The sequence below is a fragment of the Camelina sativa genome, chromosome 9, assembly GCF_030686135.1.
Source record: "Camelina sativa cultivar CO46 ecotype springtype chromosome 9, ASM3068613v1".
NCBI lineage: Eukaryota > Viridiplantae > Streptophyta > Magnoliopsida > Brassicales > Brassicaceae > Camelina > Camelina sativa.
In genome coordinates this window covers 10,146,702-10,159,126 of record NC_141888.1, presented here as the reverse complement: position 1 = coordinate 10,159,126, position 12,425 = coordinate 10,146,702, and the positions used below count along the sequence as shown (strand labels likewise).

Genomic DNA, 12,425 nt, shown 5'->3' with positions numbered 1-12,425 from the left:
GTGGCATATGGACTCTCTTCAGGCCAAGACATTCTTCTTACATCTCCTTTCCTCTCCCTTTTCTCACTTCCAAAGGGCTGATTACTCCCAAATTGTATTTTTTTTATAATCAAAAGTGTAAGTGAATACCAGGGTCATTGATAATTTACCTACCCCTCGTTTCCAAGTTTTGTGTGATCATTTGACTCAAGAGTAGAATAATGAGGTCACAGGTAATTTACCTACCTCTCTAAACTGTGCAAAATCATCTCATCTTTTATTCTTTTTTTTTTTTCTAAAGCACTGAAGGGAAGAGAGAGGGGAGACATACTTTGAAAAATTGCACTGTCTTGTATGGCCCGAAGAAGAAGTCTAGTCCACTGATTTCCAACTCCAAAGTAAGAGATTAAGTCCGGTTAAAATCCTGAAAAAAGTTGAGACAACGTTAGATCAATCAGATTTCCATTGAATAAGGGCTTTCAGGATTGTTGATAAGGCTCATAGTCTTTCTAAGCTTCAGTTCTGAGATCAAGCATAAATAAATAATCATTAGAGTGTTAGCCAAATAAGATAAGTCATTAATCAAGATCATAATTCCCAAAGACAAAAAGAACAATTTTGAAAAATTTGACTCAAACTTTATGGTTTTGACTGACACAACTGAAACTCAAAAACAAAAACATAGTTAGTAAATAACCTCCCCCAGACTTAAACAACACTGTCCCCAGTGCTATCAAGTAAGAAGAAAGCAAAAAGAAACAAAAATATATTAAAAATTGTAATGAAAAGATGAACTGTTCTCGGGTTACCACGGGCTGTCGACCGACACCATTTCAGTGGCTTCTTTTATGTCATGCAAAATCATCAACAAGCGCTCTACAATAATCTCGTGGCTTGGTTAACTGTAAAACAGTTTTTGTACCTTTGAATTTCTTGTTAGTGATTTGAGGAGGATTAGGTGCAGAAGAGGTGTACCTTTGCCTTACCTGAGGACTCTAGAGTGTGGAGTGGGAGATTTTCTGTTTGGGAACAGGTTTCTGACTTGGAGCTGTTCTGTGTCGGTCGTGGAAGGGTGTCGACCGACACTAATGTTTTGTCGATCGACACTGCTTCTGATGCTCGTGTTGCAGCAACTTCCTCAACAAAAGAAGTTTGTCCATCAATGGTAGGAGCTCTCCTCAGCTTATCTATCTCAAAATTCATACTTAATCCATCCACATTCAATGCTATCTGTCCCTTCCGCACATCAATGATGGCACCAGCTGTAGCCAAGAAAGATCTTCCTAAGATGAGAGGATCTTTAGGCTCTTCTTTCAGCACATGTACGAAACGAAGGAGCGAAGCCTGCTTAGTCTCTTACTCGAAGATACTTCAGCACCACAAAATCAGTGGGAATCATGAAGTTTCCAACCTTAATTGGAATATCCTCTAAAACACCTTCAGGAATTCTTCGGGAACGATCAGCCAAGATAAGAGAAATCTGAGTTGGCTTGAATTCTGTCATCCCAAGTCTTACAACAACAGAATGTGGCATCACGTTGATGCTAGAGCCAAGATCACAAAGTGAGTGAGCAAATCTTCCTGTAGAGATAGAGCAATCAAGTACAAAGCTTCCAAGATATGGTAACTTCTCTACAGTCCAACATTGAATGATTGCACTCACTTCCTTAGAGACAACCACCTCTTGCTTCTTTTCCTTCTTCCTCTGTGGAGGCTGGTTTAACAGAATCGCACTGACATCCTTAGTAAGCAGTGCTCCTTCCTCAGGGCTCAAACCATTTGATACCATTCTCTTGACATAGCGCCTAAGGGATGGTGAAAGCTTTAATGCATCAATCAAAGGCATCTCAATCATCACCTTGTCCATCATAGCCTTGCATCTAGCTTCCTAAAGCTCCTGCTTAGACCTCCTAGGCTTAGGAAAAGGAACCTTAGGTTTGTAAACCCTCTCAACTGCTGGAACCTAAGATTTTGCAGTTTCGGGTTCTGTCTGGGATGTGTGTCGACCGACACCTAGGTGGTGTCGATCGACACCATCATCTGAAACCGAGAGATTGGCCGATTTTTCTCCTTGTTTTGCAGAAACATTTTCAACAGCATCTTCATCTCCCACATATATGGCATTGCAAGCATGCTTGGGGTTGACTCAGTTCTCGCAGGAAGATACCCCTCTTGTCGTTTAACAGACCCAGCAGTCTGAATAACTTGATTCTCTAGCTTCTTTACAGGAATGTTCAATGCTTCTATCTTCCCATTCAGCGCAGTGTAGACATTGTCAATCTTTCCATTGAATGTCACTGTCAATTGCTCTTGTCCTTGCAAAAGCTGCTCAAGCATTGCTTCCATTCTACTCTCTGAAGAAGTCTTTGGAGGTGGAGACTGATAAGATGAATTCCCATAGGTTCTTGTATGCCATTGTTCTGTTGCTGCTTCTGGTCACCATTGTAAGGTCTGTTGCCTTGCTGATTACCGAATCTCTGTCCCTGATACCCAGTTCCATACACATAGTTGACATTCTCCTCTGTATTCTCTGGCTCTGGCTCAAATGTCTCAACTTCAGCAGCAAACTGGACTGACTTCTTACCCATAAGAAGATTGTGTACTGAATCCAGCTTAGCATTAACAGAAGCTAGCTGGTTTGAATCAAACTCTCCATGCAGTCTCTTTCTTTCAGCATCAGCTCTTTTAGTGCTATTGCTAGAAGCCAAATTCTCAATCAAAACTTCAGCATCTTCTGGAAATCTTGTCTTGAAGTTCCCATGACTTCCAGCATCCAAAGCTAACTGATACTTCTAGTCACACCCTCTAAAGAAGATACTCAACAGTTGTACCCTTGAAAAACCATGGTGTGGACAGTCCCTCTGATAAGCTTTGAATCTCACCCAAGCTGCCTTGAAAGGTTCATCATGTCCTTGCTTGAATGAAGAGATCTTGACTCTCAGCTCATCTGACATTGCATCATCATAGAAGTGGTTGAAGTTTAGGAATTCTTCTCTACAAAGCAGATCCCTCTCTCTCTCCAAAGCTCTCAAAATCTCACAGTATTGCAGAAAAATAAAACTTGCTAGAATAAAACTTAAGGGTTTTCAAAACCTAAAAATACTATTTATATGTCCTAAAACACATCAGGAACTAATCTTGCAAATATGGAAAACTTCGGGCAAATTTGTAAAACTTCCAACTTTGTGATTCTTCATCGGCTGAACATGGTGTCGATCGATGCTAAGGTAGTGTCGATCGACACTCCCTCTCTGTTCTGACTCCAAGTTCGTTTCTTCTGAATTGATGCTCCAAAATGATCCAAATTGCTCCATTTTGCTCTTTTCATGCCAAAATCCTAGAAAACCTGAAAAGACTCAAAAACATCCTAGAAAACACATCAAAAGACTCTAAAAGACTCCTTATATCATGGTTAAAAACCACAAAAACCATGATATATCAACACCCTCTGCATCTGCAGACATGAAGCTCAAAAATCTGAGTGTTGGCTGCAATTAATTGTGTTCTATATCGATTTCCGGATGTTAGCACTGCTAAGAAACACTCAAACACAGATTAAACGCAACAAGATAGAAAATAATTCATAAATCCATACAAATTCCAAAACAAAGACAAAAGATAAACTGACTCAAAGCAAGAAGAAACTCAAAAGGAAAAGAAAATCCTATGAGTGGGTTGCCTCCCACTAAGCGCTTGTTTTCAGTCATTAGCTTGACTGTGTTTAAGCTCAGGCATCCGGTGGATCAGAACGTGGCAATGAATGCCTCTGAGAGGAATGTCTCATCATCCAAGGTGGTGTATAAGCTTTAGGTGCAGGAGGTATTCATTAGCAAATTGGACTGACTTCTTACCCACAAGAAGGTTGTGCACTGAATCCAGCTTAGCATTAACTGAAGCTAGCTGATTTGAATCATAATCTCCATGTAATCTCTTCCTCTCACCATCGGCCCTCTTAGTGCTATTGCTAGAAGCTAGATTTTCAATCAAACTTTCAGACTCTTCTGGAAATCTTGTCTTGAAGTTGCCATCACTAGCAGCATCCAAGAATAACTGATACTCCCATTCACATCCTCTGAAGAAGATACTCAGCAGTTGTACCCTTGAAAAACCATGGTGTGGACAATCCTCTGATAAGCCTTAAATCTCACCCAAGCTGCCTTGAAAGCTTCATCTTGTCTTTTCTTGAATGAAGAGATTTTGAGTCTCAACTCATCAAACATAGCATCATCACAAAAATAATTAAGGAAAGCCACCTTAATTTGTTGCCAAGATGTCAAAGATCCGGGTTGCAATTGCTTCAACCATTGAGATGCTTCTCCTACAAGTGAGTATGAGAAGAGCTTGCAGTAGTTGTAGTCTTCAGTAACACCGTTGGCCTTGATACTGGTCCCCAGTTCCTCAAAGTGCTCAATGTGGTCCAGAGGCTTCTCATTGGGCAGGTTTGAGAAAGTTTTCTGTCCAACTAGTTGGAAGTAAGCAGGCTTCAGCTCAAAATCATTCCTCTGCAATGGAGGAGGAAAAATAGCAGACCGGTTCTCTAACATTAGATCAGACCTGTTGTAGTCTGCAATGATCCTGATCAAATCCTGGTTTTGGTCCTGTCGTCGAACCAGGTTGTTAACGTGGTTGGCAGCTCCACGTCCGTCTGCTTGAGGTGGGTGTCGATCGACACCCAGGTGGTGTCAGTCGACACCATCGACCTACTCATCTCCGACAACGATTTCAGCAATCATGTTGCCTTCTACATCAATCTTTTGGCCCTGCTCATTGCGCAAGTGGCCCTCTTGATCCCTCAAAACACCAGTCTCATCCGGTCTCAGAATGATTGGATTAACCATCTTCAAAGATTTGACTGCTTTTCTGTTCTCACGCTCTAGTTTTCCCAACTCTTGGTTTGTAAGCTTCACAACTGGACCAGTTTTGTTGTTCCTTGTGTTAGGCTTGCATGTACCTGAAACACACAAGAGAAAAGAAACAAAAAGTGTGTTAGTAAAATAATAAATAAAAAACTTAGACAAAATCAAAGACTTTAATCTAATGGTAAATCTAAGAGTCCCCGGCAACGGCGCCAAAATTTGATATGCTCAAATTTATCCTAGAGTTACTCTCTCAAATTAAGAGATCACTGTAGTATTTAGGGATCGAATCCACAAGAACTCTAGACTCACACAATAGATTTAATAATCTTTTAATTATGCTAAACAGAAATATTTTAATTAAATTGCAAAATAAACAGAAAATAAAAGAGTTGTAAATCAATAGGAATAAACGCTAGGTCTAGAGAAATTCTCAGGAAATCATGGAAAACCATACCAATTAATTAAGCAAACAGGATTCAACAATTAAACATCATTTTTGAACTCTAAACACAATTGTAAAATATATCAGTCCTCACTGCAAATATTATCTAAGTTTTAAATCCGAAAATCCAAATCTCATTGCAAAATTCATGTTAAAAACCAGCAATAAAATCAGATAAATTCACAAAATCACTAATTCAAATCTCTTTGCAAAAAGTAATTTTGCTCACCAAATGTTTTTGTCAGAAAAATCAATAATATTCTCATATTAATCAATAATCCTAAGATCTAAATCCAAATGACTAATCAAAGATCAAGCATTAAGAACAACCCATGTTTAAAAATTGTTAGGCGCTAGTCGGGCGGTGGAGGTGGGCCTAGCGATTAATCTATTAATCGGAAATTATACGGGAATTAATCGGGGACTAGTTTTAGGGACTATATCTAATTTTAGTGATGTATATTTTATATTTGGAGTTAAATTGTAGATAAATTCAGTGGTGCAGTCGTTTATTTCATTGAAATCAAGTTATAGGTCTCAGGTTCGAAGCACAACAACGTTTTTTTAATCATTCATCTTTAACTGAGGGTAGAATAGGTATTTTATCTTAACATGAGCCAGTTTAATTTTTTTTTTCGTTTTTTTACTCAGTTTTTGTTTGATTTCCAGTATATTTATACCCAAAACCTAAAGATCTACTCATAACTTAATTTTAACAAAAAGTGAGTTTTTTACAGATCCGATTTCTTAGCCGAATACACTGAAAGCGCTTTTCCGGCGATGAATCGGCTGCGGAGGCTGATTTTTAAAGCAAGGAGAACAACCTACAATGAAGAACAAGAAAGATAATGAATCCAAACAATCAATCAATCTAACAATCCAATCCATGAAATCCCTAATGAGAAACCCTAAACCTAACAAGCAGATCTACTCAGACATAATCAATGAAGAACACATCATAGACTGAATAAATTGCATTAAAAAATCAAAAGAAGAAGTAAAGGAGTTTTGAATCTTCTCTAAAGGAGTCTTGATTCTTCTCTCTAAAAGCTCTCTAAAAATCTCTCACGGTTTTGCAAAAATAAAACTTGCAGGGAAAATAAAGCTTAGGCCTAAACAATGACCTAGAAATCCTATTTATATTCCTAAAACACGTCTAGGGACTAATTATGCAAATATGAAAAAGTTTGGGGAAATTTGTAAAACTTCAAACTTAGGCCTTCTCCTGTCGGATTACCGGGGTGTCGACCGACACCAAGGGTGGTTTCGATCGACACCAACACTCATAATTAATTCCAAATTGATTTCTTTGGTAAAATACTCCAAAATGATCCAAACTGCTCTATCCATGCCAAAATCCTAGAAAACATGTAATGACTCACAAATAACCTAGAAACACATCAAAAGACTCTAAAAAAGACTCCTTATATCATGGTTAAAAACCACAAAAACCATGATATATCAATTCCCCCAGACTTAGGTTTTGCTTGCCCTCAAGCAAATCAAGAAAAGGTTTGAAAACGCGGAAAAGCTATTTTTCATTTTACAGTAATGTCATGATCATTCAAACCACATAATCCATATGCTTTTGCAGATAAATCCAAATCTAACCACCATGTACTTCTTCGTTGACATTTGTAGCTTCCCAAATTCAAACCAGATTTCACAACATCCTCCTTTTAGCCTTCATCGCTGGGACTCATCAATTTGATCAATGTCAAGAACCTTCTAGACTCATTCCTTTACAATACCATAACAAGCAAGACAATATATTTACAACATGTGGTACTCTTTCTCTCCCCCAGACTTATTCTATCCTTATCTTCCTTTGAGCTTTGCTTTATTTTTTATTATCCCTTTTTTTTTTCTTAAGCAAAGGTGTAGGCAGTGGGGTCATCGGTAATTTACCTACCCCTCGCTTCCAAGCTTTGTGTGATCATTTGACTCAATAGTAGAATAATGGGGTCATAGGTAATTTACCTATCCCTCTAAACTGATCAAAATCATCTCATCTTTTATTCTCTTTTTTTTTAACACAAGCAAAACTCTCAGGAATAATCTTTCAAACTTGAATAAGGGAGAGGAATATCATTTTTTTTTTTCAAATCTTACTTGTCAGGTATGAACGAGGAGTCAAGCCCAATGATCATTAGTCTCCTTGATGAGGTAAAATGAAGACCATATAAATTAGCTCAGGCTTTTGTGGATTCTGTTGGAAATTTGGATGTCTCTGGTTCACTGGTCAGCCTTTGGATTTTTCATTAGTCGGATTCTAGACTCAATCTGCAGCATTAATCAACCAAGACACTACACTAAAAAGAAAAATCATAGTTCCCAACAAAAATTTTGACTCAATAAAATAATTTATTTTCTCGAGTGACTCTCAAAAACAAAAACGTAGTTAGTAACTGCGTCCCCTAGACATAAACAACACCGTGCAAAGTGTTATCAAGTAAGGGATTAGCGAAGAAAAGTAAAAAGAAATTGAAAAAGTGTGGAAATTGAACAAAATCGGACTACCACCTTTTTTGATGATCAGTGTCGAGCGACACCATTTGTAGTGTCGGTCGACACCCTCTGCATCTGCAGACATGAAGCTCAAAAATCCGAGTGTTGGCTGCAAATAATTGTGTTCTATATCGATTTCTGGATGTTAGCACTGCTAAGAAACACTCAAACAAAGATAAAATGCAACAAGATATAAAATATTTCATAAATCCATACAAATTCCAAAACAAAGACAAAAGACAAATTGACTCAAAGCAAGAAGAAACTCAAGAGGAAAAGAAAAACTTATGAGTAAATTGCCTCCCACTAAGCGCTTGTTTACAGTCATTAGCTTGACTGTGTTTAAGCTCAGTCATCCGATTAAGGTTTATTGAATCAATAAATGGAAAGAAATTGTTAAGACTATTTATTCCATAAACTTATACAAACAATGGTATAATTTTCGAGACATACATTCCAGACCATTTTATTAGCCTCACTCTGATCTATATAATAAGAGATATCACTACTAAAGTCAGAAAATACACAATGAGGTCTTTTAATATTTCTATTAATCATACGAAGACACAACTTCTTGATATCTTCGATCAGACTAATTAAAAAATATAACCACCCATGTAAAAGCCAGTATAACTATAATCCCTTGATCCACACGACGGGGCCTCGGTTCCACCATCGGGAAACTTCTCAGATAAATCTGCAGGTATCCCCTGTCCTGAGCCATCACCGAAGCCGTGCAGATCATCGTCGTTTAGATTCCACAAGTTGCCCCACAGGTGACTTTCATCGATCATAGAGTGGTCGGATGAGGTTGCTGCAACACTTTGTGGCATAGAGAATTGGTCATTGAAGACACTAGTCGGGTAATACAAAGAGGAAGCTATGTTTTGTTCGTTGTCGAGTTTCATGTGGTCTCGGGACACTAGCTGAAAGGGGTGACTTTGAGGTTGTGCTTGTGGTTGCGGTTTCAGTTCTACTTCTTTTTTCCGGGATTGAGATCTTTTAACTTTTTCTTGCTTCGAAGATGATTTTTCCTTTTTCTTGTAATGTGTTCTCCAATAGTTTTTAATCTCATTATCTGTTCGTCCTGGTAAATATCTTGCGATTGTAGACCACCTACATATATTTTGTGAAAACGATATGTAAATTCCCATGAAGTATATTGAATACGTACAAAAGAACTTAACGTACGTGTACTAATGCAAACGTATGATGATAAACCTTAAAAGAAATCATGAACTCATGAACAATAGTAGGGACTACGATATTTTAGTAAAAACTTTGGGGTAATTGTGATTCTTTATGATTATAGAAAAGCGTTTTTATTATAGAATATCAATCTAGTATGTAGACTTGCATGTTGTTCAGAATTAAATAAATAAATAAATAAGGGGAGCTTACTTGTTACCCCAAAGGGAATGAAGTTCAAGAATGATTCCTTCTTCTTGAGGAGTGATTTGTCCTCTCTTAAGTCCTGGCCTCAAGTAGTTCACCCACCTTAGTCTACAGCTCTTACCACTTCTATTCAACCCTATTTTTCAGTTCCATGAAAAAAATGGGCATTATAAATGGGTTTGACGTATAACATGATTACATGAATATGTAAAAATTAATGGAACTTGATGATCCTTATCTATATAATATGGTGTGAATCTTTCCTATTTTAACATTTCTCGACCAAAATGCTGGAATAAAAAAAAAGGTCTAATCTATGTAAAATGTTCCCAAACTGATCAAAGTCAACTTCAGAAACGTTAACACAGGGAATCATAAGATCATCTTTTCATTTTCGAAAAAAATAACCCTAAAAAGCTCTCCACCATGACATTTTCCTCTTTCTTTATGTGAAAAGTGTCTTATAGATTTCTTTTTTTTTTTTAAATGAAAGAATCAAGAGTGAAATATATAATCAAGAGCTTAATCGGGTTAACTACCCCTTATACAGTATATATGATCTCACACTTATCTTTATTAATCGTCATAAAAGCATGTGTTGATTAATATTATATGATGATCATAATTTGAATCTAACTTACAATATTGATATATAAAATAAGAAAAGAAATAGAAAAATACAATTAGGAAGAGTTAGAAATAGGAAGAGGGATGGCTATCTGTTGATGATTTAGACATTCAGTATAGATTGCCTTAGTAATATGTGTACGATATTATGATCTAGCAACGATGAAGATTCGATACGTAACAGATATGTACATATAAAAGCTATGATTGAATCAAAATAGTTACCTGCACACTTAGCAACAGTGCTCCATCTTCCTTCACCATGCGTAGTAACATACTCTGCGAGAAGCTTGTCTTCTTCAAGTGTCCATGGTCCCTTTCTACATCCTTGTTGTTTCTGTTGTTGTTGATAAGGATCATGATCATGCTTTTGATGATGGCCTTGAACTCCCCAATCAAGCATACCTGTTCAATTCTCACAAACTCTTAGCACACACAAACCAATACTACAAGTTTTGTCTGTGTGGTAGACTGTGATTAATCTGCTCTTCTATGTTTCTATGTTTGAACATGTGTGTGTGTATAAAAATAGTATGTGTGTCTATTAATCTATATATGCTTGACAACAGTCACTTCTTACTTTTTGAAGGTGTTTGATTGTATATATTTTATTTCATTTACTTTAGCTAAAGACTCTAGATTAACTATGTAGCATATGCATTATCATTAGCCTCACAAATTATAAATTTTTTTACTTAAGTTCCTCAATCACGGAAACAATCTTGAGAAGCCACTATTCTTCGAACAAGTGTCGACGCCATAATGAGAACCAGCTCATTATTTTCTTACCCAATTACGAATTTACAAGTACCCCATTACTAAATCCATACATAGATCCGTACAATAAATATATTCGTCATCACTAAACATATATTCTTGAACAACAATGTTTTGTCTTCGGACACTTCAAAAGTTTCTTATAGACATCATCAGAGGCATAACTTTGTTCTGGATTCAGTTCTTGGGAAAAAAAATTAAAAATATATAGTTTTAATTTACTAGTGGGTTGTCTTTATTTTATTGAAAAGAACTTATGAGCCAGTAGAATCTCAACATCTGTGTAATAAAATAATGAGAAAGAGGCATGCTTTAAGAGTAATTCGTGATTAGTTTATAAATATAAAAATATAATTATGCTCGAAATAATGGGCCTAATGAAGTGTATTCTAAATGGGGCAATAGAAAAATAAGAAAATGCTTTCCATTCAATAAAAGTATCGATGACTCACCTTGTGTGCATGTGGCCTTTCGGTTGTACGTATCAGCATTTATGGCAATGCTAGGGTTTTCTTGAATTGGTTAAACCGATTCAACCAAGATAAAACGATCTACTTCTTTTTTTAGTTTTAACTTTTAACCAGTTAACTATTATTTTCAAGATAAAACTTGAAAACTGTACTAAAATAATATATAAAAAAGAATACATTCTTAATATAAAGATATATATTGTTTAGTTACCAAGTTAATATATAACAATTAGAAGTTTTTGTTGTTAAAGTGTTTTTTTTTGTCAACCAAACATTAAATTAAAAGAGAATTCCAAGGTTGGTAGCCTAAACCGGTGGAAGAGAGTTTACAAAAGAATTAGCAGAAAGTAAAGATCTCGAAGAACGGGCAAGGCAATCTGCCCGTACATTGTCTGGGCGTAGAATCCTCGATATCTTGAATGAAGGGAAGGATGAACATAGCAGGCTGAACTCATCCAACAAAATGGAGAATGCAGGCCATTCCTAAGGAGATTGCACCATCGCCACTAATTCTGCACAATCTGTCTCAAAAGTCTAGCAGTCTATCCTTGTCTCCAAAATGGAATCCATCGCCCAAATCAACGCCTGAAGCTCCGAGTGTAAGGGTTAAGGACCGCGACGCTGGCTTCGTGCTCCTAGTAACAACGTTGTATCCTCACTATCACAAAGCCACCAGCCTAATCCTTCCAGTGGCTCTGTAGATTTCCAAGAACCATCAACCTGACACCGGGGGACAGGATCCCAAACCTCCAAAGATGAAGGTTCTAGAGAAGCCGAATTGAAGGATTTTACCCCCTCCCATTATACCTTATCAGCCGTCGCCTGATTAATAACATCAACTGGCTCTGCCTCAATACCCTGATAAACTTTCTTATTCCTGTTTTTTCAGATTGACCAGACAAGCCACGGTAAGGTAAAATTTAAACCCGAGGCGACCGACTGGGACGGCACCCTCCAATAAAGGAAATCTAAATTCTTTTTTTTTTGACAACAGCATACAAGATTGGCTTAAAAGGAAAATCTAAATTTGTGAAAACAAAATTATAAGGGAAACCATCCTGACATAAATCCAGTGAGAATAATTCCCAAATTCGACGCGAGCAGGGGCACTCAAAAAGTGCATGATTAATAGTCGCCACCACCATACCACATCTCTGGCAAAGAGGATCACACCGGACTCCCCGATAAGCTAGATGTTCCATCACCGGAAGGGAACCAGAGGCTATTTGCCAGAAAAATGCTGTATCTTCGAGAGAACTTCAAGATTCCAAGCCTGTGCCCTAAGAGCCGTACACGTCGGTCCAAATTCGACCTCTTTAATTAATTCATGAGCTAGCCGATAGCCAGATTTGACCGAATACCTCCCTG

At 37.3% G+C, this 12,425-nt stretch overlaps 1 protein-coding gene, 1 non-coding gene and 1 pseudogene across 2 annotated transcripts; 2 read left to right on the top strand and 1 right to left on the bottom strand.

Annotated features, from left to right (window-relative positions):
• The first annotated feature begins 2,817 nt into the window (after positions 1–2,817).
• Positions 2,818–2,924, top strand: LOC147938016 (small nucleolar RNA R71). The gene has a single exon (XR_015567648.1). It is a non-coding gene; the product is annotated as a small nucleolar RNA R71 (small nucleolar RNA).
• Positions 2,925–4,084: 1,160 nt separating this feature from the next.
• LOC147938015 (small nucleolar RNA R71) lies at positions 4,085–4,184 on the top strand (annotated as a pseudogene).
• A 3,997-nt stretch (positions 4,185–8,181) lies between these two features.
• LOC104710812 (uncharacterized) lies at positions 8,182–10,335 on the bottom strand. The gene is made up of 3 exons (XM_010427467.2): positions 10,036–10,335; positions 9,190–9,319; positions 8,182–8,904 (listed from the first exon to the last, which is right to left on the bottom strand). The coding sequence occupies exons 1-3, from the start codon at positions 10,211–10,213 to the stop codon at positions 8,385–8,387; spliced, it is 828 nt and encodes a 275-aa protein (XP_010425769.1). The 5' UTR covers positions 10,214–10,335; the 3' UTR covers positions 8,182–8,384.
• Positions 10,336–12,425: the final 2,090 nt, after the last annotated feature.

Bases quoted from the DNA above. Each gene is read 5' to 3' on its own strand.
- LOC104710812 (XM_010427467.2), bottom strand. From the start codon at position 10,213: ATGCTTGATTGGGGAGTTCAAGGCCATCATCAAAAGCATGATCATGAT. The intron at 9,320-10,035 runs GTAACTATTTTG...ACTGAAAAATAG, and splicing joins CACTGTTGCTAAGTGTGCAG to GGTTGAATAGAAGTGGTAAG. The intron at 8,905-9,189 runs GTAAGCTCCCCT...AAATATATGTAG, and splicing joins CATTCCCTTTGGGGTAACAA to GTGGTCTACAATCGCAAGAT.